This window comes from Heptranchias perlo, chromosome 24 (assembly GCF_035084215.1).
Source record: "Heptranchias perlo isolate sHepPer1 chromosome 24, sHepPer1.hap1, whole genome shotgun sequence".
Lineage (NCBI taxonomy): Eukaryota > Metazoa > Chordata > Chondrichthyes > Hexanchiformes > Hexanchidae > Heptranchias > Heptranchias perlo.
Window position 1 is genome coordinate 44,881,491 of NC_090348.1, and position 27,190 is coordinate 44,908,680.

The 27,190-nt window shown below is 43.5% G+C and overlaps 1 protein-coding gene across 12 annotated transcripts in view; it reads right to left on the reverse strand.

The window, feature by feature from the left end:
- Positions 1-27,190, reverse strand: part of LOC137341754 (immunoglobulin kappa light chain-like) — a 65,841-nt gene that overhangs the window by 6,356 nt on the left and 32,295 nt on the right. For 11 of the 12 annotated variants that reach the window (XM_068005226.1, XM_068005223.1, XM_068005228.1 and 8 more), the window contains 3 exons: positions 13,707-14,066; positions 8,880-9,200; positions 195-296 (listed from right to left, as the gene is read on the reverse strand). In XM_068005226.1, coding sequence (XP_067861327.1) covers positions 195-296; positions 8,880-9,200; positions 13,707-14,066 — 783 coding nt within the window. Of the gene's footprint in view, positions 1-194; positions 297-8,879; positions 9,201-13,706; positions 14,067-15,256; positions 15,665-27,190 lie in introns of those variants that run through there. The other variant, XM_068005229.1, reaches the window with a different exon arrangement.

Genomic DNA, 27,190 nt, shown 5'->3' on the forward strand with positions numbered 1-27,190 from the left:
CTTGAGATACTAATTTATATCACCAACAGTCAAATCAGTGAATGTGAACACTTCTAGCAGCCCGAAGGGAGTCGGTAGATACTTGGTTTCAGGGGAAGGAGAAATAAAGATTTGGTTCAGGGTGATGATGGACTTTGAAAACGGACTGTGTTCCTCATGGAGCGAACTATTAAGATGGCAGTGAAGCCACTTACCACGTGTGCATTTTATGAGGAAGAGCGCAAGAGGAATAATACAAGCTGTTCCGCCACACACAGAAAGTAAAATGTGTGCCATCCAGAGACGCCCATCACGATCTGTAAAAACATGAACTGTGAAATCACCATATGCATGGACCGTGCAGGCAATCCCCTAAAACTCCAACTCAAATTCAGTACATTCAGCCGTATTATGCAAACTGATTTGTTGCAGCAATTTATTTCCCAGCTCCATCCTCTTTCTCATCTCCATCAATGGACCATTACAGATTGGAACATCATTCATCCCTTACAGTTTCTGTATTGTTGTAATGCAGTTTTTATATTGTATCAATGCATGAAATTCCATCTAACTCTTATTTGAGTTGCCAATCTGAGATCGATCTGATTTTTGGCTAGTGGTGTGATACCATCTTGAGGAGTGAGCTCACTGTGTCTGGACTCCACACAAACTGCAGTTTGATTGCAACTAGTGTGAAGCCATCTGTTCGAACTTACTTTTAAAATTTGAAAAGCTCATACGCAGTCTGTTGGGAGGAGTTACTCAGCCCAGCAGTGTAAGGGACCTGGATTGACATCTGTAGAGATATGGGGGGTAAAATTCACTTTTTACCGGGTTGCAAAATGGGTGATAGCTGATAGACCACCGGTGGAAAGGAGAAGAGGACAGGGTGTATAATGGGCAGCTGATCCGTTACCACCTGTTTTGTGGCCCTGCCAAAGTTGAATTTTACTCCCATTGTTAATTGACACAGGTTGCTCGCTGCAAGAAGTCACTGATTCTAACAGCTTGAGGGAACCTGCTTAATATCTGCTTATAAGTGTCACCACACTTCAAAAAGTAACTCAGCTATATTCTCTATACAGACGACATGTAGCTCCAGTACTTTTTGTTTTTATAATGGATTTCCATTTGCTGTTTTTTAAAATTCCTTTTTCTTTTGAACTGTTGATGGTGTTCTGATGGTGACACCCTCATCTTTAATCTCACAATCTTCTATGTGATACTAATTATCTCTTCATTATATTCTAATTCCTTATTTATTTTTGCTTGCTTTAATATGCCTGAATGGTTTAATCTACAATTCCATCTTCTATGTGGTTTTGTAGGCTTTTTGTTTTTCTACAAAAGCTAAATGCACAAAGTCACTTGACTGCATTACCCCTGGTCTCACATGAGCTGAAATGCAATCAGGTCAGCTCAGGGTACTTACAGTTAACACTAGAAACCGCAAGAGGCTTGGTTTCAGCTTGTGCTTCACCAATGGACGGAAATGGAAATTTCTTTGTGTGGAAAATTAGCACCAATGTCTATTTTGAGACTGTGTGGCCACTGAATGCAATATGTCAATCATCTATTTAAAATAGAATCAAATTAATCCTTTAGGTCATAGAAACATAGAAACATAGAAAATAGGAGCAAGAGTAGGCCATTCGGCCCTTCAGGCCTGCTCTGCCATTCAAAATGATCATGGCAAATCTTCTAACTCAGTACCCTGTTCCATCTTTTTCCCCATACCCCTTGATCCCTTTAGCATTAAGAAATATATCTATCTCCTTCTTGAATGTATTTAATGACTTGGCCTCCACTGCCTTCTGTGGTAGAGAATTCCACAGGTTCACCACCCTCTGAGTGAAGAAATTTCTCCTCATCTCAGTTCTAAATGACATACCCCATATCCTGAGACTGTGACCCCTGGTTCTGGACTCCCCAGCCATCGGGAACATCCTCCCTGCATCTAGTCTGTCTAGCCTTGTTAGAATTTTATATGTTTCAATGAGATGACCTCTCATTCTTCTAAACTCTAGTGAATATAGGCCTAGTCGACCCAATCTCTCCTCATACGTCAGTCTTGCCATCCCAGGAATCAGTCTGGTCATTCGTTGCACTCCCTCCATGGCAAGGACATCCTCAGATAAGGAGACCAAAACTGCACACAATACTCCAGATGTGGTCTCACCAAGGCCCTGTATAACTGCAGTAAGACATCCCTGCTCCTGTACTCAAATCCTCTTGCAATGAAGGCCAACATACCATTCGCCGTCCTAACTGCTTGCTGCACCTGAATGCTCGCTTTCAGCGACTGGTGTACAAGGACACCCAGCTCTCGTTGCATCTCCCCTTTTCTCAATCTGTCACCATTCAGATAATAATCTGTCTTTCTGTTTTTACAACCAAAGTGGATAACCTCACATTTATCCACATTATACTGCATCTGCCATGTTCTTGCCCACTCACCCAACTTGTCTAAATCACTTTGGAGCCTCTTTGCATCCTCCTCACAGCTCACATTCCACCCCAGCTTTGTGTCGTCTACAAACTTGGAAATATCACATTTAGTTCCCTCATCCAAATCATTGATATATATTGTGAATAGCTGGGGCCCAAGCACTGATCCCTGCGGTACCCCACTAGTCACTGCCTGCCACCTGGAAAAAAACCCGTTTATTCCTACTCTCTGTTTCCTGTCTGTCAACCAATTCTCAATCCATGCCAGTATATTCCCCCCAATACCAAGTGCTTTAATTTTGCACACTAACCTCTTGTGTGGGACCTTATCAAAAGCCTTCTGAAAATCCAAATACACCACATCCACTGGTTCTCCCCTATCTATTCTACTAGTTACAGCCTCAAAAAACTCCAGTAGATTTGTTAAGCATGATTTCCCTTTCATAAACCCATGCTGACTTTGTCCAATCCCGTTAATGCCCTCCAAGTGTTCTGTTATCACATCTTTTATAATAGACTCTAGCATTTTCCCCACTACTGATGTTAGGCTAACTGGTCTGTAATTCCCTGTTTTTTCTCTCCCTCCTTTTTTAAATAGTGGAGTTACATTTGCCACCCTCCAATCTGTAGGAACTGTTCCAGAGTCCATAGAATTTTGGAAAATGATCACCAATGCATCCACTATTTCCAGGGCCACTTCCTTTAGTACTCTGGGATGTAGATTATCAGGCCCTGGGGATTTGTCAGCCTTTAGCCCCATTAATTTCCCTAGCACTATTTTTTTTACTAATACTGGTTTCCTTCAGTTCCTCCCTCTCACTGGACCCTTGGTTCCCTAACATTTCTGGGAGGTTATTTGTGTCCTCCTTTGTGAAGACAGAACCAAAGTATGTGTTTAATTGTTCTGCCATATCTTTGTTCCCCATTATAATTTCCCCCATTTCTGACTGTAAGGGATCTACATTTGTCTTCACTAATCTTTTGCTCTTGACATATTTATAGAAGCTTTTACAGTCAGTTTTTATGTTCCCTGCTAGTTTACTCTCATACTCTATTTTTCCCCTCTTAATCAATCTCTTTGTCCTCCTTTGCTGAATTCTGAACTGCTCCCAATCCTCAGGCTTGCCACTTTTTCTGGCAATTTTATATGTCTCCTCTTTGGATCTAATACTATCCCTAATTTCTTTTGTAAACTACGGTTGAGCCACCTTTCCTGTTTTATTTTTGCGCCAGACAGGAATGAATAATTGTTGTAATTCCGGCACATGTTCTTTAAATATTAGCCATTGCCTATCCACCATCATCCCTTTTGGACAAGTTCCCCAATCTATCATAACCAACTCGCACCTCATACTTTCGTAATTTCCTTATTTAGATTCAGGACCTTAGTTTCAGATTCAACTACTTCACTCTCCATCTTAATGAGGAATTCTATCATGTTATGGTCGCTCTTCCCTAAGGGACCCCGCACAACAAGATTGTTAATTAATCCTTTCTCATTGCACAATACCTGGTCTAGGATCGCCAGTTCTCTAGTTGATTCCTCAACGTATTGGTCTAGAAAACCATCACGTACACACTCCAGGTATTGCTCCCCCACAGTATTATTGCTAATTTGGTTTGACCAATCTATAAGTAGATTAAAGTCACCCATGATTATCGTTGTACCCTTTTTGCATGTGTCTCTAATTTCCTGTTTAATGCCCTCCCCTACATCTGCACTACTGTTTGGGGGCCTATAGACAACCCCCACCAACGTGTTCTGCCCCTTGGTGTTTCTTAGCTCCACCCATTCAGATTCCACATCATGATTTTCTGAGCCAATATCCTTCCTCATTGCATTGATTTCCCCCGTTACTAACAACGCTACCCCACCTCCTTTCCCTTTTTGCCCGTCCTTCCTAAATATTGAATATCCCTGGATGTTCAGTTCCCTTCCTTGGTCACCCTGCAGCCATGTCTCCGTAATCGTAACTATATCATAAACATTAATATCTATCTACGCTGTCAATTCATCTACCTTATTGCAAATGCTCCGCGCATTAAGACGCAATGCCTTTAGACTTGTCTTTTTAAGATTGTTAGTCATCTTAGTTTTATTTTGCACTATGGCCCTATTTGTTTATTGCCCTTGTTTTCTCTGCCTTCCACTATTGCTTCTTCCCTTTCTGCCTTTTGTTTCTATCCTTGTTTCCCCCTCCTCTGTCTCCCTGCTCAGGTTCCCTTCCCCAGCAGCACTAGCACGAGCAAATGCAGTGGTCAACTAGGTCCTGGAATTAATGACAAATGTTTCCAGAACAATAAAAACATTATTTCCTTTGAGTTCCATATTTTTCAAGATTATGAAGGGTAATGAAAAGAAAGAAAGATCTATAACCCCTCTTCCCTGGAAACATTCCGATGGACCTGCGCTGCACCTTTTCCATTGCTTTTCTGTTCTTCCTATAATAGGGTGATCAAAATTATAAAGGAAAGGCTTGTATTTATATAGCATCTTTCAGCATGTCCCAAATCACTTTACAATCAATTGATTACTTTTGAATCATATGCAAGGTGTGATTTTTAACAATTAAAACAAGGTGATGAGACAATCAACTGCCAAAGTTTATTTTTCCAAGTAAAAACTTTGAAGTGCTGTCACTGTAATATAGGCAAATGCAGTGGCCAATTTACACACAGCAAGATCTTACAAGTAGCAGCGAGATGCATTATGAGATCATCCATGTTTGGTTAGAGATGGAATGGTGGCCAGGACACCAGGCAAACTTCCTGCTCTTCTTCAATACTAACTATCCACCTGAACAGGCAAATAGATCTTTGGTTGAACATCTCATCTGACAGTGCAACACTTCCTTCGTACTGCATTGGAGTGTCAGCCTAGATTATGTGTTCATGTTCGTGGGGCTTGAACCCACAACCCTCTGAGGTCAGAGTGCTGCCAACTGAGTCAAACTGTCAATTGAGGAGTACCTTTCTGACTTCACAGCCTCAGTGTGGAGCCTCACCTCCTCTGTGTGCTGAAGGTTGGGCACACACTGTGTATAATTTCCAACTATTTAAATTAATGGTCAGAAAATGGTATGCTGTTTGCACCCGAATTTCCGATATGTGCTCCTGGTGGGCAAAGCTCCTCTTCGGAGTAAAAAACTTAGAAATTTAGGTGTAAGATGGGAAATCAGGTAACAGAGTAATGGAATAGCTTACCTGGAAGGGCATTTAAGCAGACAATATAAATAAGTTGAAAAGACAATTGCGCAAGTTTTTTGGAGAAAGGAGGAATTGAGTGATTGGTGAAAAGGTAGATATTTGGGGACTGATCTATCAAAAAGGGACGGCTTCTTGGGACTAAGTACTTTTCCTGTTCTTAAAAAATCCTACATCACTGTAGAAGTATAGTCAATATAACATAGACCCATGCTGTGTGTAACAGTACTATGGCAACACCGTCCTAATTCCTGCATTATGCAGCAGTCTTGCTTAGTTTAACTGTCTCTGTGATTTTTGCCCTTGCAGTTAATTAAATTAATTGAAAGATTAATTAATTAATTAAAAAATTAGGTGCCAATATATTCCACATTTCCAGATCCTTACTCTGAAGGTACATTCATCTGGTTTCTATTCCACCATCACAGACTTGCTTGGTAAAAACTTCAATGATAAACTACTGTGACACAGGCCCTTTTATCTTTTGAAAGCTTTGCTTAAATGGGGCAAAGATTTTTTTACATTAAAATATCGTTTGTTCTATTTTACAATCATCCATATTTCATAACTCAAACTTCACCAAGGCATGAATTCCCTCTCTGTAAAATCCAAGCCATGTTATTAGTCCAGAGCTACATTATTTATCCTACATTTCTTTTTAATTTTCTCCTTAGTTGTTCCTCCTTTCACGAAGGTGTTGACTCATACTAGGATATGGCTCTAGTGCATCCGTGTGCCTCCTGTAACTTCAACAAGGTGTAGGGTGGCTGCCTGATCCATTTTAAACTGGACAGCCCAGTTCCGGGAGTGCGTGCCAGGTAATTTTGACTACTGAAAACCAGTCAACAGAGTTCTATTTTTGATTACTCCATTTAAAAATAAACACTTCATGCATGTATGGTTCTGTGCATATGTGAGCAGGTCTATATGTGTCCATGCAATGCCATGTGGCTCGGTACACATATGAACAGGTCCTCTGAGTCAGAAGGTTGTGGGTTCAATTCCCACTCCAGCGACTTGAGCACAAAATCTAGGCTAACACTCCCAGTGCAGCACTGAGGGAGTGCTGCACTGTCGGAGGTACCGTCTTTCGGATGAGACGTTAAACCGAAGCCCTGTCTGCTCTCTCAGGTGGATGTAAAAGATCCCATGGCACTATTTCGAAGGAGAGCAGGGGAGTTCTCTCCGGTGTCCTGGCCAATATTTATCCCTCAACCAACATCACTAAAAACAGATGATCTGGTCATTATCACATTGCTGTTTGTGGGACCTTGCTGTGCACAAATTGGCTGCCACCTTTCCTACATTACAACAGTGACTACACTTCAAAAAGTAATTAATTTGCAGTAAGGCGCTTTGGGATGTCCTGAGGCTGTGAAAGGCGCTGTATAAATGCAAGTCTTTCTTTTCTTTCTTTCTCCACATGTCCAAACAGTGCTCGTGTGGTTCTGTGCATGTGTGAGCAACAACAACTTGGATTTATGTAGCACCTTTACTGTTGTAAAACATTCCAAAGCGGTTCAAAGGAACGTTAGCAAACAAAATTTGACAGGTCCTTCACATGTACAAACAGCGCCCGTGTGGCTCTGTTCATGCATGAAAAGTCCTTTGCTTACTCCAAACAGTGCTTATGTGGCTCTGTACATGTGTAAGCAGGTCTTTTGAATGTCGATGCATGTACAAGCAATGCTCGTGTGGCTCTGTGCATGCGTGAGCAGGTGCTTTGCATGTCGATATGTGTATAAGCAATGGTTGTGTGGCTCTGTGCATGTGTGAGCACGTCCATGCAGTGAATACCGAAAACATTAACATTTTTCAGATTCTGTTGATACGTGATGTTTCAGATGCAATGCATGAATCTACAAATATTTGAAATACATAAAAGATCCCTGCCTTACAGATGGAGATTTTCTGTTGGTCGGTTAGTGGCTTTCATCCCATGTGTAGATAAACGTAAATAAAATAAAAATAATTAGTTGGAGTGAAATGAATTTTGTTTTGGTCAGCTGGGTGTCGAGCACACATGGAAGCCCATCAATCATGTGTATGGACAATGAGTAATCCACACAAATAAAATTTCTAATTTCCTGATATGGAGTTCACATCTCTTCCCACCGGGACACACCCCCACTGATCTAAAATCATAGAGTTTAGGTGTGGATTGGTAAAATTAAGGTTTTAGGATCCCAACAGTATTGCTGGAATTTTACCAGCTAAGACTGTGTAGCTTGCCAACACAAAGCACTGGTAAGCTTCCTGCTACCTTTTCAGCTTGGACCACCCTGCATTGGTTTCCAGGACTGAATGTTAAACTCTTGTAGTGCGATGGGATTAATTTAAACCATTTCCTTCAACAGTCGGCGGTGGTATTTACCAACTGTTCAGGTGAGAGCTTGAACTCTGGTTCGGTTACAATCGCACAATTACAAACTGTTTTCCCGCCCACTATTATCGAGAAGAATAGAGGATTGTGCTGGCGAGGAATCTATTCGAATCGGAATGGAATAAAGAGATTCTCAGATAAATAAGATGTGACCAGAAGCAAAGTAATGTCACCGGAGCGCACAGTTTCAGCAGCCATTTGGACGGTTACTTTATGTGAAAAAAAAATTATTGAGAATAGAAGCAAAGACTGAAATAACGGGACTTGATAGAAAGTATCACAGTTACAGAACCAAAAATTACTTCACAGTGGGCCGATATTAGTCACTCACTGGATAAGCTTGCTATGTCAGCTGGAGAACTGCAAAAAAAATAATTCAAAGGAAGTTTAATTTAAAAAGGGAAGCATTCCGCCGAGCATGGGGAACAATTGCTCTGCTCGATCCTTTTAGTAACAGCGTAAATTCAGTCATGAAGACCTCCTCTGTTTGGCACCTGTAGCAAAATCGTAAACAGGTTCAACAAACCCATCCCGAACATTACTTCAAATAGTACACGGGGCACGGGTTTAAACATGTACAAGACAAATTTACTACTGATGTCAGGAGGTTCTTCACAAAGAGTGATATGGACTTTTGGGTAGGATAGTGGAGACAAAAATCCACTAATCAATTAGAAACAATCGGATGGCGAGATGTGGGGTCAGGACTAGCACTGTCTTTGGGGATAGGCTGATTGGCCTTCCTTATCAGTATCTATCTTGCCCATAGCAAGTAAAGCAATTCTTCCCCCGTGTATTAAAAGCAAATTGTACTCTTGAAAATAGACACTCTGAATAAGCTGATAAGGTTATATCCAACCCTCACCTCCTGTGTGTACAGCAATGAGGACTGTGCGATTCATCTCCGACTGTGATGCTGGATGTTGAACTGTACAAGTGAACTCAGCTGAGTCGGTGCAGTTTTCGGTGGAGATGCTAACGATTGCTGTATGGTTGTAGGTTCCATCGGGGTTGGATGAGTTGATTTGACTGGTGAGCTGGCTGGTGAGCTGGATGGTGAGGCAGGTTGCTTGGGTCCTCATTGTGATGATATTTGGATAGAAACCGTACGCTGTACATGTGACAGTGACTGAAGGTGAAGAAGCAGTTTTTTCAGAAGATGCAAGTAGCGAAAGAGAAGGACGAGCTGGTTATAAAATGAAGGGCAGAGAGGTGAATTAGCAATAGAATTAGACTGATGTGAGATCAGTATGTCACTGAACTATCCAGACTTCAGAGCTAATAAAACAAGTTTATATTATCTTACACCAGTAGTTCTAAACATAAACATTTCTAGAAATCAATTACGACCTTTTTAGGGGGTACCAAACATTTGCATGTTTTTATTTTCATCCAATCTCTGGATTTTTTTCGGTCTTTCGCCAGTCTGGTAACTGCATTTTTGCATTTTAAGTTTAATCTTTTCCTCTTTCCTGATTTTGTTCCCCTCTCGGTCCTCAGACTCCATTCCAACCCGCCCACCCCGATCTCATCCTATCCCCACTGTTGTTTCTGCCCTGTCAGGACTGCCCTTGATTCTTGCTGTTTTCAGGCATTCTCCAGCCTAACCCCGCTCCAGCATCTGCTGCCGTTCGCTCAATTTTCCCTGCCTCAGTCGGCCTCCTGCCTCTGCCCCGCTGACTCCACGCTGCCCCACAACCACTCCCAGATCTTGCTGTTTCTTTCATCGACTCTATCAACCTTTTAGATGTCTCATTTCCTTCCCCCTGTGACCACCATCAATTGCATAAATGATATACCATTGACTGGTATACTACCCATACATCACCATCAAGTGAATGAGCAAGTGATACACCATTCTTTGGTACACTAACAATACCACCACCAACATGTCAACTACATCAGATACCCTAACAGCTGAGATTTAAAGCAACATTGCGGAGATTAGTCTCAGTGCCCAAAGCATTGAATTAGTTAAACTGGGATAAATTGGATGAAAGTGACCTCTTTCAGAGGAGATCTAAATAAGAGAAACAAAAGAGATTGTGAGAATAGATTAGCAGGTATCATAAAAGGGAAACCAAAAATCTTTTTATAAACATATAAATAGTAAAAGGTTAGTCAAAGGAAGCATGGGGCAAAAACGGAGATCTTGTGGAGGCAGAGGGCATGGCTGAGGGACTAAATGAATACATCGCATTGGTCTTCACTAGAGAAGAGGATGCTGCCAATGTAGCAGTAAAGGAGGAGGTAGCAGCGATATTGGATAGGATAAAAATAGATTAAGAGGAGGTACTAAACGGTTGGCAGCGCTCAAAGTAGAAAAGTCACCCGGTCCAGATGGGATACATCCTCGGCCACTGAGGGAAGTAAGGGTAGAAATTGCAGAGGCTCTGGCCACAATCTTCCAATCCTCCTTCGATATGGGCTTGGTGCCAGAGGACTGGAGGATTGCAAATGTTACATCCCTGTTCAAAAAAGGGAGAGGGATAAACCCAGCAATTACAGGCCAGTCAGCTTAACGTCGGTGGTGGGGAAACTTTTAGAGATAATAATCCGGGACAAAATTAATTGGCACTTGGAAAAGTGTAGGCTAATAAATGAAAATCAGAACGGATTTGCTAAAGGAAAACTGTGTTTAACTAACTTGATTGAGTTCTTTGATGAAGTAATGGAGAGGGTTGATGAGGGTAGTGTGGTTGATGTGTATATGGACTTTCAAAAGGCATTTGATAAAGTACCACATAATAGACCTTTAAGCAAAATTAAAGCCCATGGGATTAAAGGGACAGTGGCAACATGGATACAAAATTGGCAAAGGGACAGAAAGCAGTTTTTCAGACTGGAGAGAAGTATACAGTGTGTTCCCCAGGGGGTCGGTATTAGGACAATTGCTCTTTTTGATATATATTAATGACCTGGACTTGGGTATACAGGGTATAATTTCAAAGTTTACAGATGATTCAAAACTCGGGAATGTAGTAAACAATGTGGAGGATAGTAACAGACTTCAGGAGGACTTGGACAGACTGGTGAAATGGGCAGACACACGGCAGATGAAATTTAACGCAGAGAAGTGTGAAGTTATATATTTTGGTAGGAAGAATGAGGAGAGGCAATACAAACTAAATAGTACAATTTTAAAGGGGGTACAGGAAAATATCGAGTTATCACCGGAGTTGATGGTTATTCTACCTTCCATTTTACCATAAACTCCAACATCCAATAGATGTGCAAAAGTAATGCACAGAAAGAACAATATTCTTACAGTGATACTGCATTTCATTAAATAAAATGCTTAGTTAAGCAAATACACCATTAGTTACAATAATAAAAACACATAAAATATTATGCTATATGAAAGAAAATACAGACAAGTAATCATAAGGAGCATTTAAAAAAGAATAGTTCCTCTGTGGATTTAATTTATACTATTGGATTTCCTTTTTAATGTCAGAATCAAAGTAGAAATGGGGGCAGATAATTCAATGTCCACTGTGTAATATTAGGGTATTAGGAAAATTATATTATTGTTAAAAAGCAATCCATTATAGCAGCTATCAATTATTAAATTAATACTGTTATCAATAATAAATTGTGTATTCAACAGTGATTTTTCTTTTAAAATTTGCTGCTATACCGTAGTTTACAAACTAATAAATAAGTAGGTAACACAACACCAAACCCATCCTTCTCTTCTCAATATAAAACAGTATTTACTGCACTGCTGAGTAAACTGGCTTTTTTATATTTCTTTTTTTATGTTTTGTATGGGATTTGCATTTTTAAACAGTATCGTCCGTTAGAATCTACAATTGGTTCCTGTTATTTAATTAACCTTTATTCAGCACAGAATTCAATTCACCCGTGAAGAATGTGAAAGGGACAATGTGTACAGTTCCCTGCAGATATTTCATTTTCATGGATAATCGTGAAATCCCATGAGCCATCTTTAAAAACTACATCACTTGGTAAAACTCTTGCAATCTGTCCTCCTTTCAATGTGCTGCAAGGGAAATTATCTTTGTTCTAAAGTATACCAAACTGACTCTAGAAAGTTAAAACAAAAAACTGCAGATGCAGGAAATCTGATGATGAGTTACGCCTGAAACATTAACTTGTCATTTCTCTCGCCACTGATGCTGTGCCTGACCTGCTGAGTGTTTCCAGCATTTTCTGACTCTAGAAAGTTGTTAAGCCCAACTAATAAGGTAAAGAAACTAGTACATACATAGAATTACATAGAATGTAAAGCACAGAAACACACCATTCGGCCCAACAGGTCTATGCCAGTATTTATGCTCCACACGAGCCTCCTCCCTCCCTACTTCATCTAACCCTATCAGTAATTTCATTACTGTAAATACATATAATGTGCTAAGAGGGAGAATGGGGAAAAAATTTCAAGAAACATCAAAAGTAAGAGTAAGATATTTTACAAGAATAGCTTTAAAAAGAAAATTGTTAAAAGCGAGGTGAAGCCCAGGAAGAGAGGATTGTCAATTTGTAGATGATAATCAAAAGATAGCCGAGGTATTTAATGAGTACTTCATGTTGGTCTTTACTAAAGAGAAGGATCTCAGGGAGGAGATGAATCCTGAAATGGTTGAGAGTGAGATGAGTGATATTGTGATATCCAGGGCCTGATGGGATGCAGCCTAGGATCCTGAACGAGATAAGGGAGGAAATTGCAGAGGCCCGAAATTATATTTCAAGGCTTAATTGAGTGTTGATGTGTGCCGGAGGACTGGAGAGTGGCCAATGTAGTACCCAATTTTAAAAATGTAGACAGCTAATCTGGGCAATTACAGGCCAGTTAGCTCAACTTCTGTGGTAGGGAAAATTTTAGAGTCTTTAATTAAAGATAAAGAGAAAATAGTTAGAAATAGCCAGCATTGATTTCAAAAGGGAGGAAAATTATGGACATTGGTTAGCAATGGGAAAAAGTATGTTAGCACTAGCTCAGAGTGTTCCTCACCACTTTATTCATATCAATTCTGTTAAAGTTGGTCCACTGAGAAAAGTGCAATTCATTTTTAGGGCAGAGTAGAGGGAATTTTAATTTATATATAATGATTTGGTGCAGATACTAGTTGTCAGTATTCTATTCTCCAGCATTGTTAGCTCAAACATTGGTGAACACTGCAGCCCCCACCCCCAAAAAATGAAAAGAGGTAAACGGATTGAATCCATTAATGGGGCAGTAATGTGCAGTAGTTTTCCAGCCTTGTACCATTGATGTGTCCTTTTTTATTTTTATTTTTGTTTTTACATTTATTTTTGCCTCCTTTCTCCACCCATTTTTTTCCTTTCTCCTCTCCTGAAGGCATTGACTCTTTGCTGGGGTACAGTGTCAGAGGTGCCCTCCAACACCTCACCCGTGTGCGACCCTGGGGAGTGAATGTCACGAGGCTGTTCTGCCATGGAGACCCTGATTCTGTCCTCAACCAACATCACACATATGCACTTCCATCTGGAACACTGGATGGGGCACTGATGGTAAATGTAGCACTCCTACCGTCATGCTGGCTAAGAACAGCTAACTCACCATAGACTGACGACCAAACCTGAGATCTTTCACATTTGTATGACTGACACACAATTGTATAAAATTAATTACTGCTAAAGTTTGCATGAATCTTCCGAATAATATTGCCAAAGAATCTAATTCATACAGTTATAAAATAATTACCGATTACACTCAGCTGCGTTCCATTTCCCTTTGCTTTAACATTTGGCGGAGGTGCGGTCTGAAACACCTCACAGTGATAGACTCCAGTGTCACTGGCTTGAACATCAGCAATCCATAAGGTGAATGCTTTCTGACTGGAGTTGTGCATTGCAGAATATCGAGAACAAGCCACCCGGGGTTTATTGGTCGATAAGTTTGCGATGATCTTGGGAGAACTTGGGTCATCATTGTGGAAATGCCACCATGCTGTGAATCTTGTTAGAGCAGGTATTGAGTAGGAGCAATTCAACGTGATGCAGTCTCCTTTAGTGGCAACAAGAGTATGAGGCTGCTGTAAATCCAGACCAATCCACTTTCCAGCTTGGAAAAGAGATTCAGAAAAAGTAATTACAGTATGTCATATACTGGGGTTAAAATCTCACTGTGCAATATCAGTAATGAATGTGAATGCGTTTGTATGCAACTCCTCTGTTGTTTTCATTGAAAGGGTGAACTCATTTAATTCCTTTGTTTAAATAGAGGATACATTTTTTTTACCTGTTCACATTAATGTGTCAGTTACTAAATATCATACATCACATTTTCAACCCATTGGGGTATGATTTTAAAGCTGCTCCTGTAAATGCTAAAAAAGTGAACAGAGAAGTTCAGTACAATGTGTTAAGCATTCATACTGGAACAGAGCTGCTCACAAAATACCCGATTGAGTGCTACATAAGAACAACACTGGTCTCAAAATATAACTGATTTGCACCATATAAGAACGAGGCTGCTCACGAAATACCCTATTGAGTGCTATATAAGAGCATAAGAAAGTATGTAATTGAAAAATATTATTTGCTGTACCCACCTTAATAACCGAGAATATTATGATATTTTAATAAAAGTGCATTATAGAGACACAAAGCAACACAGCAAGTACCATGATATGTATGAGGGGTACATAGCACTGAATGGTGGTTTCTGCAAACTGAATTGAGGAATATTGACGACTGGCTCACAAATGGCAAAAGCACAAGTGATTTAAGCATCTGTAAACCGAATAATTTATTTTGTGTAAATCACCAAATTTCTGACTTCTACAATGCTTGTTTTTGGAGAGTCTAAATCTGTTTTTCACAGATTTCAGCTGGATTTATCAGTACAGATGCAGTGAAAGGCTGTGACATGCTACACAATGAAATTAAAAATTGGCAATAAAATCAGGTCAAGGTTAATTTCAACACCAGTGAAATTTTTGTCAAATATATATATATAGATGGAAATAAATTGGACAACAGTAGTTTATGAAAAACAAAACCACTCCTGTCCTGGTTTGAAAAACGTGATACCAAAAACTCAGTGGAGAAATAAATCATGTGTAACACAAATCCACGTCGTGTAAATTAAACTCAAACAGCCGACAATTGACTCACCTCAATATTAGCAATGTCGTCATTCATTATAAATGTCACATTTTATAGTTATTTACAGCTGTAACTTTAAATTTAGTGTCTATCCAACTTTGATTTTTCAAACTTTGATTAAAGTATTATCTTTGGGTCCCATACCTGTAAACGGTATCAACAGCAGTAGGAAAAGGCAGAATAATGTCGCCATGTCACGCAAAGATGAAGTCACTCTTTAGAAATCACTAGATGAACTGGCTTCATCCTGTGAAACTCTCAACAACCCCAGCCCAGCTCAGCTCAGCCCATTTCCTGTAAATCACAAGATAATCTGTTACCTTGTACAAAAGGATATGGAACAATGGGTGAAAGTGTCTGTGCAAGACACTTAATGGCAGGGCATAATGGTTGCAAGTGCTGCCAGATCCCAGATGAGTCCTTTCTACAACGAAAGGCTAACCGAATGCACCACTGGTTTATATGCAGCTTTGACTGCAAGAAGAGCTGGATATGTGAAATTCCTTTGCTATGATTTTACATCAGATCAGTTTGTCATTGCCTTGGGTTTTGATCTTTATTATGTCACAGGGATTGAGCCCACTAAAGAAGATTTTAGCGCAGCTAAGCTGAAGCAACTTTTTTAGCAATCTGCATGACAAGCAACCACATATTTCTGTGCAGTTTGTTACATGAAAGTGTATTAATTAAACATATCAATTAATGCTGGGGATTCAGGGCTTTATGCCTACCAGTTTGTGGGAGGATCCAGGCAGGTGTCATTTTCTCGTGCACACAATCTCTCAGTATAAGGCTGATTCTTCCATCCGTTCATATAAATGGCAGCCAGGGACAGTACTGTTGATGGAAGTGGATTGAAAGAACTCCATTGGAAGATTTATAGCAGCATTTTGAATGTATTTCTCAACTTTTTTTTCCTTGGCTTTGTTTCTGTTTCTTCCCTGTTTCGACTTCAGTGGTCATGAGTCCTTGGGTCAATTGTTGTGACACTGCCATTCTTTTGCTATCTGCGTATTAGTGGATATGAACAATGGACCTCCCCTTGGGAATCCCCCATGTGCTTTCTGAAGGTAAAAGAGGGGCAATGGAGTGGTGCCAGGCAGATGAGGTTGCACCATAGGACGATTGAGCAGTCCCATCTGCGTCAATTTCACCAGAGAGAGTTGTGTCACATATTGTAATTTGACCTGCAATCAAACTCCACTACAGGTCACTTCAGCCCTTACCATGCGTGCTTTATGTTCATTCCAAGCGTGATGCACTGCTATCCTATGCGAAGAATGTCATGGAGAGATAAGCCAGCTCGTGGATCATAATATCCCATGAAACAGGGAATCCACATCAATCCACTTCTATCAATAGTACTGTCCCTGGCTGCCATTTATATGGGTGGGTAGATGAATCATCACAGTAACCTGGTTGCTAGTTATATAGGTGGTATACGAATTAGCACAGTCACTGGGTGCCCCTTATATGAGCGGGTGGATGAATCAGCCTTATACCGGCTTAAATGCCGAGAGATCGTGCTGAGAGAAAATGACCCCTGCCTGGATCCGCCCACAAGCTGGTGGGCACTTCTGGTGCAATTCAAAAATCCTACTGCAATATTGAAGAAGGCATTAACTGGGCAGAGATCTAGGCCCTGATATTTATGGAGAGGTGGGGAGGGAGTGGGGGTGGGGGTGGGTGCTTGTAGCTGGCGGGAAACCCAGAAGTGCGGGGAACGTGGAGGTCCTGCCGAATTTAACGGCAAGGCTTCATTTGATTTTTTTTTCCTCCGTTTCTCGGCCGGTAGCCGGTCAGATTGAGAGGCTGGCTGTCGGGCGGGAAAGCCTGCGGCACAAGGCCTTAGCCGGGGCCTGGAGAGGAGGGAGGGAAAGATCGCAGGGGAGAGTGAGTAGAGATCGCGGGGGTGGGGGGGAGAGAGAGATCATGGGGGGGGGTGCGGGGGAAGAGATTGTGGGGGTAGGGGGGAGAGAGATCATGGGGGGGTGGGAGAGAGATTGTGGGGTGGGGGAGAGATTGTGGGGTGGAGGAGAGATTGTGCAGGTTGGGGGGAGAGATCATGGGGGAGAGATTGCGGGGGTGGTGGGGAGAGAGATCATGGGGGGGTGGGGGAGAGATTGTCGGGTGGGGGAGAGATTGTGCGGGTAGGGGGGAGAGATCATGTGGGAGGTGGGGGGAGAGATTGCGGGGGTGGGGGGGGAGAGAGATCATGGGGGGGTGGGGGAGAGATTTTGGGGTGGGGAAGAGATTGTGCGGGTAGGGGGGAGAGATTGTGGGGGAGGTGGGGGGAGAGATTGTGGGGGTAGGAGGGAGAGATCGTTTGGGGGGGACAGTGGAGATCTTGGGGGTGCGAGTGGGGGGGAAGAAATATCAGGTCGGCCGAGAGATCGCGGGGGCTGGAGTTGGCCTAGAGATCGCACGGTGGGTGGCTCGGCTGATCGCGGGGGTGGAGGGTGTGGGGGTCGGATCGCGGGGAGGGAGGCCGATCATGCTAGCTTAGCTTGAGGGGCCTGGGGAAGCACTCCTGCTCCTCCTGGCCCACAAGCAGTGCTATAAAAACTGCTGGACTGTAGGACCAGAACCTGCTGGATCCGGCCGTTTTCACCTCCCTTCAGCTGTCGGGTTTCCCCAAGCCCTGGGAAACTGATCCTGCCTCTCGAGAGAAGGTTATTTGCCTGTCCCCCACCCCCCCCTCCCCGGTTAAAGCGGAAGTAGGCGGGTTGAGGTCGGGTGTCACATCTCTACCCCATTTTCTGCCAGTTTTATCAGGCATAACTGATTGGAAAATCAGGCCTACTTTGTTAAGTTTCATTATTCATTTCATTGATGCCTGGAAGTTTCAACAAAATGCAGTTTCCTCATGGACCTGTGATGTAACATTGCTATGGTCATTGTAAAACATTCAGCTTTGCACAAAGAGAAACTAACAAATAAAGTTTGCATGTGACATCGTCCCAGCTTTTAATGTCAGGGCTCTTTTGTCAAACTAACAAAGGTTATGTAACCACTGAATTGTTTTGCTGTCCATAGTTAAGCAGACTACCTTTGTGACCTGGGACCACACTGGTGTATCTTAGCACAAAAGCAAAAATTGAAACTTAAGATGTAACCACAATTCACGCGACAATGCTTAAATGCAACAGCGATAACTCCAGCTATATTACACTCAGTAGCCAGAAAAATAAGTAGAATCCCAGTGTCAATTTATAACTCTGGTTATTATTAAAAAATTAGGACAGGTGCTGTTAAAGTGAGGGATGTTAGTGCCGTGGAACAGTGTCATACCATACACTGTCAGTTGTACAGTGTATGACATGGACAGAAGCACAGTAAGGCTCCTTCCAGTCTGTCCCGACAATCAGGTATATTTTACTCTTTGACTGCTAATGAAATGGCGGGTGTGCACAGTTTTTAAATGAGCATTTTGATAGAATTCTTCAGTAGGAAGCACAAGAAAAACAGACAAATATGATTCTGTAATAATGACCTGTTAATACTTCTCAAGCAGCTAAAGAGGGAATTAACCAGTGTCAATGGCAAAAAGTTTAGTAATCTAGCTTGTTGGACTCACGAGAAACCTAGTTTACTTGTGTGACCCTTTGCGTTTATTTACTCATCCTTTGTTTTTTGGGAGGGGGAGGCTTCTATGGCCAACAGAATTTCTTAAAATTCATTGTGTACAATATTGAAGAATTAGCATCAGATAATGTCCGTTTCTCAAGGGCTTTGTGTAGAGTTGCTTTTCTGGCTGATCCAATATGTCGTTTGTATTTTTATTGTAGTTAAAGCCATTTAATATTAGGAACACTGTTCAAATTTTGTAACCTGCTGGGTGACTAGTTCCACTGGCCCCAAAAATACACCTTAAACTACATTTTCACATCGTTCACCTGACGAAGGGGGAAGCCTCCGAAAGCTTGTGAATTTAAAATAAAATTGCTGGACTATAACTTGGTGTTGTAAAATTGTTTACAATTGTCAACCCCAGTCCATCACCGGCATCTCCACATCATACATTTTCTGGGATGGACTTGTACTCTCCACCCACACCTACAAGACCATCAAAGTAAGAAGGGGGGCTCCCTAAATCAGAAATGTCCACATCTTGGTCCTTAGGACTTAATGTGGCACCAGCGCAGGTCTCATCCGTACCAGGGGCCCTCCTGGGGTTCAGGGCCTGGACTCCTGATGATTGGGAGGGGGGGGGGGGGGTACAGACTTTTAAAAAAAAGATTTTTAAAATGGCTCCCTGACACAGGGGATTGCCCCAGCACAATCTGCTAGTTTCTGTGGAGGGGACCTGGTCCTTCTCCTTTCACTGAGCTGGCCAGCTTCCGCCCACATTTCCAGGGTCTTTGGTGGCAGATGCTAGAGATGCACCAAAGGCCTGCTTCTAGAGACGTCTTTCTGTGACCCTGTGAACTTCAGTGGCGGCATTCTCCAGCAGGCTCAACTATGGCATAACTATGGTAAGGATCACTCCCACCTACGGATTCTCAGGGCCATTATCTCTTCCACTGAACACATTTGAATTACACATTTCTGTTATTTGAAGACTCCACCCATCAGACAAACATTTTTTTTTGAATCCTTTAAATTCAGTTTCTATTTAAATTAAGGTTTGTTTTTTGAGCCTTTATTCAAATATGATTTCGACAACGGAAATGTTGACAGTCTCATTTACCTTCACACTATCTCTGTGGCTGTGATGATATTTTGTAATCTTACCCTTCATTCAGCCAACATGACATGGATTTCAAAAACCACTTTCATTTACATACTCCTGCCCAATATAATTTCATGATTACTATTTGAAAAGGCCTTAGCAGGAAGAAAACTGTACCCTATCTTTTCATTAACTTCCATTTTTGAACAGGAGCAATGCTCAGCACAGGTAAATAGTCCATTATTGTTTTACACACCACTGTTTACATATGCCTGCATTTTTGTTTAAATTAGTGAATACTTTTAAAACCAGCCTCAGGAAAAAGTCACACCAGTGAATTCAGTTCTCTATTTCCATACACAGTATGCATACTGTGCATCTGTCTGATGGCAGAACGAACTTGTGTGTGTGTAAAAATAGATTGAACTATGTGCTGATTCTTAAAGTTTCTCTGAGGCAGTAAATCGAATATAGAGTAACACAGGAACAGGGCAGCAACAGATTGAGAGGGCAGGATGTCAATATACACCATCTGAATTTAAAAAAAATCATTTTACAAAGAAACTCACTTATAATTGTTACAAATGGTGACACTAGCACTGCAGCACACTATGTCACAGGTTAGTGAGGGATTCGCATGCACAGAGAATTGGGGTTCCAGTGTACTGTCACAGGCAAGTGAGAGATGGGCACAGATCATTGGGGGTTCCAGTGTTTTGTCACAGGTCAGTGAGCGATGGGCACAGGGCATTGGGGTTTCAGTGTACTATCACAGGTCAGTGAGGGAGGTGCACACACCGGTGCATTGGGGTTCCAGTGTACTGTCACAGGTCAGTGAGTGATGGGCACAGAGCATTGGGGTTCCAGTGTACTGTCACAGGTCAGTGAGCGATGGGCACAGGGCATTGGGGTTTCAGTGTACTGTCACAGGTCAGTGAGGGAGGTGCACGCACAGAGCATTGGGGCTCCACTGTACTGTCACAGGTCAGTGAGAGATGGGCACGGGGCATTGGGGTTTCAGTGTACTGTCACAGGTCAGTGAGGGAAGTGCACGCACAGAGCATTGGGGTTCCAGTGTATTGTCACAGGTCAGTGAGAAATGTGCACAGAGCATTGGGGTTCCAGCGCATGGTGTCACAGGTCAGTGAGGGATGGGCACAGAGCATTGTAATTCCGGTGCCAGATTGACAAGATATGGGGGGGCTAAATTGGATAACCCCCGAAAGAGGGCAAGGGGATCGCAGTACACGATTAACCCACATCTGTTCATTACACTGCAGGCAGTATGTTAGATTTCTGAGTGAGAAGAGGAACAAAACATAAAGCAATCAGATTCGTACTAGCCTGGAACTTGGGAGAGAGGTCTGCAGTTTCACCTCCCTAATACCTTAATGGTCTTATAGACAAGGAACTACAGGGAGGCCTTCTCAAAGTAGCTTGTAACTAATGGACTTTCTTCCATTTCAGGTCTCTCCTTTTATTGTGTACCACTTTGTCTTGCAAGCATACAAGTAGTCTTGAGATGTTGGAGGAATATCTCAAACAAGACACTGCCCAACCTGTAGCCCATCTTGGGTGTCAGAAAGTGACCATTTATCATGCAGCTAGGTTGCGTTTCAAGGATTTGCTGTATGAAGTCTTCTTACAATATCAAAGCTTTCAGCTGCTAAGTTGCACCTTGAATGTGTGCCCTCCTAGAATATGGGCATCTGCAATAAGCAATAAAAGAACTGAAATGTTGTGTCAAAGTTTGGCATGGGCCAGTAGTAAATGTATAGCAGGTTGACAAGCCACACTAGGGTCATCCACCTGATAAATGGTAGTGTTGTGTAGCCATACCTTGTCAGTTTTCTTAAGATCTGCCATCTTCTTCCACAGTATGAAGTGATGCATTTTGGAAGGAAGAATGAGGAGGGGCAATATAAACTAAATGGTACAATTTTAAAGGGGGTGCAGGAACAGAGAGCCTTGGGGGTTTACACACACAAATCTTTGAAGGTGGCAGGACAAGTTGATAAAGCTGTTAAAAAAACACATGGGACCCTTGGCTTTATAAATAGAAGCCATGATGTGGAGATGCCGGTGATGGACTGGGGTGGACAAATGTAAGGAATCTTACAACACCAGGTTATAGTCCAACAAATTTATTTTAAAATCACAAGCTTTCGGAGATTATCTCCTTCGTCAGATGAATCATCTGACGAAGGAGATAATCTCCGAAAGCTTGTGATTTTAAAATAAATTTGTTGGACTATAACCTGGTGTTGTAAGATTCCTTACATTTATAAATAGAGGCAGAGTACAAAAGCAAGGAAGTGATGATAAACCTTTAAAAATCACTGGTTAGACCTCAGCTAGAGTATTGTGTCCAATTCTGGGCACCACACTGTAGAAAGGATGTTAAGGGGAGGAAGATTAAGGGGAGATTTAATAGCGGTGTTTAAAATAATGAGGGGTTTTGATAGAATAGATAGGGAGAAAGTTTCCACTAGCAGGAGGGTTGGTAACCAGAGGACACAGATTTAAGATAATTGCAAAAAAAGCCAGACGTAGATGTGCAAGACAATGTAAGCCAGGGAGGAGATGTGTAAGACTATGTAAGCCAGGGAGGAGATGTGTAAGACATTGGGCCCGATATTAGGAGGGAGGCGGGTTGGCAGCGGGGGGTCGACTGGGCGCATGGGTAAGATGCCCAGTGAATTCCGGGTGCTCCGCATGCGATCGCAGCCTAATTGAAGTTACTTACGCATGCTTCCGGGTTTCCCGTTCCAGACCTGCGCAGCAGGCGCACTGCGCACCCGCATCACAGGCTGTCAGCAGGAGGAGCCCTATTTAAAGGGGCAGTCCTCCAATGCTCCTCCTGCAGCAAAGAACCAATTTTGGAGCAGGCCAGAGGCAAAGCTGCTCCAAGGTTCTCTGACTTCTCACTCCAGGTGCTGCTCGATGGGGTGAGGAGGAGGAGGGAAATTTTTTTTCCATCGGATGGGAGGAGGTGGCCTCCTTCCGCCACCAAGAAGGCCTGGCTGGAGGTGGCCGAGGAGGTCAGCAGAGGCGGCAATGTGTGCAGAACCTGGGTCCAGTGCAGGAAGCGATTTAATGACCTAACTAGGTCAGCCAAAGTGAGTATACTTACGCATTCTCGCACTCCGTCTTCCACATCACCTCCACCACCACACAACTTCTTCTGCACTGGCACCACAACACTCTCGCATCACTCCTCACATCCACTCAACCATCATCCTTACCTTGCCTGCACTTACTCACCGCCTCAGTTCCCATTCGAACACTACCACGCAACCCAATCCTCAAACAATCTCATGGCCATGTCTCACACGCACCCTCCCATGCATCTCCCTCACGCTCACCCCCACCCACACGAATGCATGCAGCAGGTCACCATGCAACCATCACTCAATCATGCCTCTGTGTTTTGCCTTGTTAGGAGAAGAGATGCCATAATGCCCGGGAGAGGGCAAGGACCGGAGGGGGCCCGCCACACCAGGTGGTCTTAACAGGCGCGGAGCGGCAGGCACTAGAAATAAGCCGGACGCTGGAGTGCCAGTCTGTGGTGGACGCCGAGACTGGGAGTGCACAAGCAGCTGGTGACAGAAATCTAACACTCAGCACTCATGACAGCGAATTATCTTAGCATCACTTGGCATCTGCAGCACCTCAACATCTGTCCACATGCTTAATATTGCTTTCTGTTCTCTTGCAGGGCCATCTGCTAGCGCCGTGATGGTGGAGGGAGATTCCTCAGAGGACCTGCCGGCCTCTGAGGGTGCAGCGTCACATCTGAGCCAGCCATCCACCAGTGCAGATACATACACCTCGGTGGGTTCCCGTCCTCAGTTAGTTGGGTTTGCACATGGTGAGTCACCACGCACATGTGAGCCGGAGCAGACCCTGGGGCAGCTGTGGAGAGTCCGCGTCGGTGGGAGCACTCTTCTCTAGGCTCTGCTCAGCTGGACCCAGATGCTGAACCCTGGGGGCCAGCCATGAAAAGGAGAGTCATCGAGGGCCAGCAGCACATTGCCGAGGTACTGGAACAGTTGCCACGCACACTCTCCACAATCGCGCAGAGGATGGAGGAGTCCAACTCCTGCATGAGTGGAATACTGTCACAGGGACGTGAAGGCATCTCTGAGATAGTGTCGCGAGTAGGTGCGGGAATGTCTGCGATGGAGGAAAGGCTAGCCTCCATCGAGCTTCAAGCATGGCTCAACAATAAGTCCATTCAGGCCCTGACAACGGCCGTTCGGATTCAGGGTGAGCAACATTCTGCTGCCTTAAAAAGGCTGACAGGTACCTTACAACTGGCCTTCCAAGGCTTCACACAAGTCCTCCAAACTGTCGTCCAGCAGGGTGGAAGGAGTGATGTAGGCCTGGGCCAGGAGAGGGATGATGGTGAAAGGGGACATGGAAGTGGGGACGCCACTCAAAGCGCTCCCACGTCTCACCTTTTGCCCCCCTCTCAACCAGTACCCGCAATGCTGCCCCTTCTCCAGGTGGCCGAGTCTGCCCCTGCACAGGTGCAGGTGGAGAAGTCTTTGGAGGGGCCCTCACCGGAACCCAGAGGGCGTCAGCGCAAAGCATCTCATCGGTCAGGGAATGGACAAGAGCAACCTGCCACTACCTCTGCTGAAGCCACAGGGGTAGCACTACGTAGGGGTTCCCGTAAATAATAAGGCGAAGGTTTTGTGAGCACAAGGGTGTAAGACAAAATGTCATGTTTTTGATTTACTTTTGTTTGTTTTGCAAAAAAACATTAAAAATTGTTATCACCACTACTGCCATGTCTTTGCAAATCTTGTCTGGTTTGTGCAATAATGCCCTTTCCTGAGGATCACATGAAGACCCACACCTGATGCCACCCATTGTGTCACTGCAGAGTGGGTGTAGGTGTATTGCAGGGCTCTTTTGTGCAGACAACTGAGAGACGCCGGCGATGTCCCCGGTTGCACCCTGGAAGGATGTGGAGGAGAAGTTGTTGAGGGCAGTGGTGACTTTGACAGCGACGACTTTGACAGCGACAGGTAAGAAGATGGTGCTCGGGCCAGCTAGGAGCAGCTGGGCATCAAGGAGGCTGCAGATGTCCACGACTACATGTCGAGTGACTCTGAGCCTCTGTGTGCACTTCTGCTCAGAGAGGTCCAGGAAGCTGAGCCTCGGTCTGTAGACCCTGTGGCGAGGGTAGTGCCTTCTGCGACACATCTCTCTCTGTGGTTGCCCTCCTTCCTGCTGTGCAGGTGGATGTGTCACAGCACTGTGTTGTGGGGCTCCACGTGTCAGAGATGGACGGCGTATCCGGTGAGGCTGGTGATGCTGTTCATCCTCCGAGGAGGTCATGACTGCAGCTATGGCGGCCCCCATCTGGAAGATGTATGTTTGAGGAGGTCCGCAAGGTAGGTAAATGTGTCTGCACACCGGGGTTGAGGTTGCAAGGTTGTGACCTTTTGTGTTAGGAGGAGGGTGGTGCAGGCCAAACTTTGTCCAAAGTGACAGAGTGGTCTCCTGCAATGAGTGAGGGTCTCTCCCCCCCCCAACAACCTGTCAAATGGACCTTTGTAGCTGCCACAGGCTGGTGGCTGCAACGCGTCCATTTCAACTGGGAGTGTTTCCCTCAGTACGGGAAACATGCTCAGTTGACCTGAAAATCCCACCCCTCCTAAAATATCCTCCAAATCAAGTCTCCTAATGAACTGATGTATCAAATTAATTGATTTAAGTGGGATCCCACCTGCTTTAATTGCCGGCAGGAGTCCCGCATGCGGGGGCTGCGCGCGCATCTAAGCCATTGGGGAACCCGGAAGTGGGCGGGTTGGAGCCGGGCTCCAGACCCGCCCCGGGAATCCCCACTATTCGGAGCCCCCCCGCCACGAACGCACCCGCTCGGACATCCGAAAATCGAGCCCATTGTGTTGATGAATATGGCGGAGTTCAGGTGAGGAGCACTCAAGGCAATGTGCGTGCAGTCAATAGCACCCTGCACCATGGGAAAGCCTGCAACCCGTGCAAAACCTTGTGCTCGCTTCTCCTGCTTGTCTCTGGCAAGAGGGAATGAGATGTACGTGTTTCTCATTGTACAAGGAGCCTCAGTGACCTCTCTTATACAGCAGTGCACTTCAAACTGCGAGATGCTGCTTAAGCTATGCTGGCAGAGGCCTGAGATGAGGATATTTGCCCACCTCCCAATGGAAATAGAAGTTCAGGGAAACCTAGAGACTTAAAAAAATCAAAAGAGAGGGGAAAATTGACTTGCCATAAGTAATGGTGTATGTCACTAATGCTATAATTTTCTCTTTCCTTTGAGCCGTAAAATGGGCCCAATGGCTTAGATGTGCCATTACAATGGTGCAAGTCTGCAGAAATTTCTAGGCCAATATCTACTTCACACCCTTTATTTGTACAATCTGTCACTCCTTCTAAAGATTCTACTCAGTTTGTCAAACATGACTAGCCTGTAAAAATCTGTGTTGGCTGTCCTTGATTAACTCATGCATTTATAAATATTTTCTAATTTTATCTTGAATTATGGATTCTAAGAGTTTGCCTACAACTGACATTAGACTAAATGGTTATCCGCTTTATCCTTCTCTCACTTCTTGAGCAAGAGTTTACACCAGCTACTCTCCAATCCTGCGGCACACTAAGGATTGCAAAATTGTGGCAGAGCCTCTACTATCACCTGTCTGACTTCTTTCAACAGCCTAGAGTGCATGGCATCAGAGACCGGAGACTTATTCACTTTGAATTCTGCTATCTTTTTTGGAATCAGTTCCTTTTGTAGTCAGCTCTGTCAATTGTTCCATTTTCTCTCTAATACATCTATGTTCCCACTGCCACCATCATATGTAAAAACCAATGCAAAATATTTATATCTCCGCCATACCTTCATCCTCCACAATTAGGCTCCCTCCTTCATCCATTAGTAGTCCTACTCAAACTATGAACTTTTTTATGCTTATATTGTTTTACCTGCTAACCTTTTTTCATATTCCCTTTAGCCCTTCGAATGTTCCTTTTCACCTCACTACCACACTCAGTATATTCCTCATGGTTATCTATAGTATCATAGAATCAAAGAAAGGTTACAGCATGGAAGGAGGCCATTCGGCCCATCGAGTCTGCGCCGGCTTGATGCAAGAGCAATCCAACTAGTCCCACTTCCCTGCCCTATCCCCGTAGCAATGCAAATTTTTTCCTTTCAAGTACTTATCCAGTTCCCTTTTGAAGGCCATGATTGAATCTGCCTCCACTACCCTCTCGGGCAGTGCATTCCAGATCCTAACCAGTCGCTGTATAAAAAAGTTTTTCCTCATATCACCTTTGGTTCTTTTGCCAATCACCTTAAATCTATGTCCTCTAGCTCTTGACCCTTCCGCCAATGGAACGGTTTATCTCTA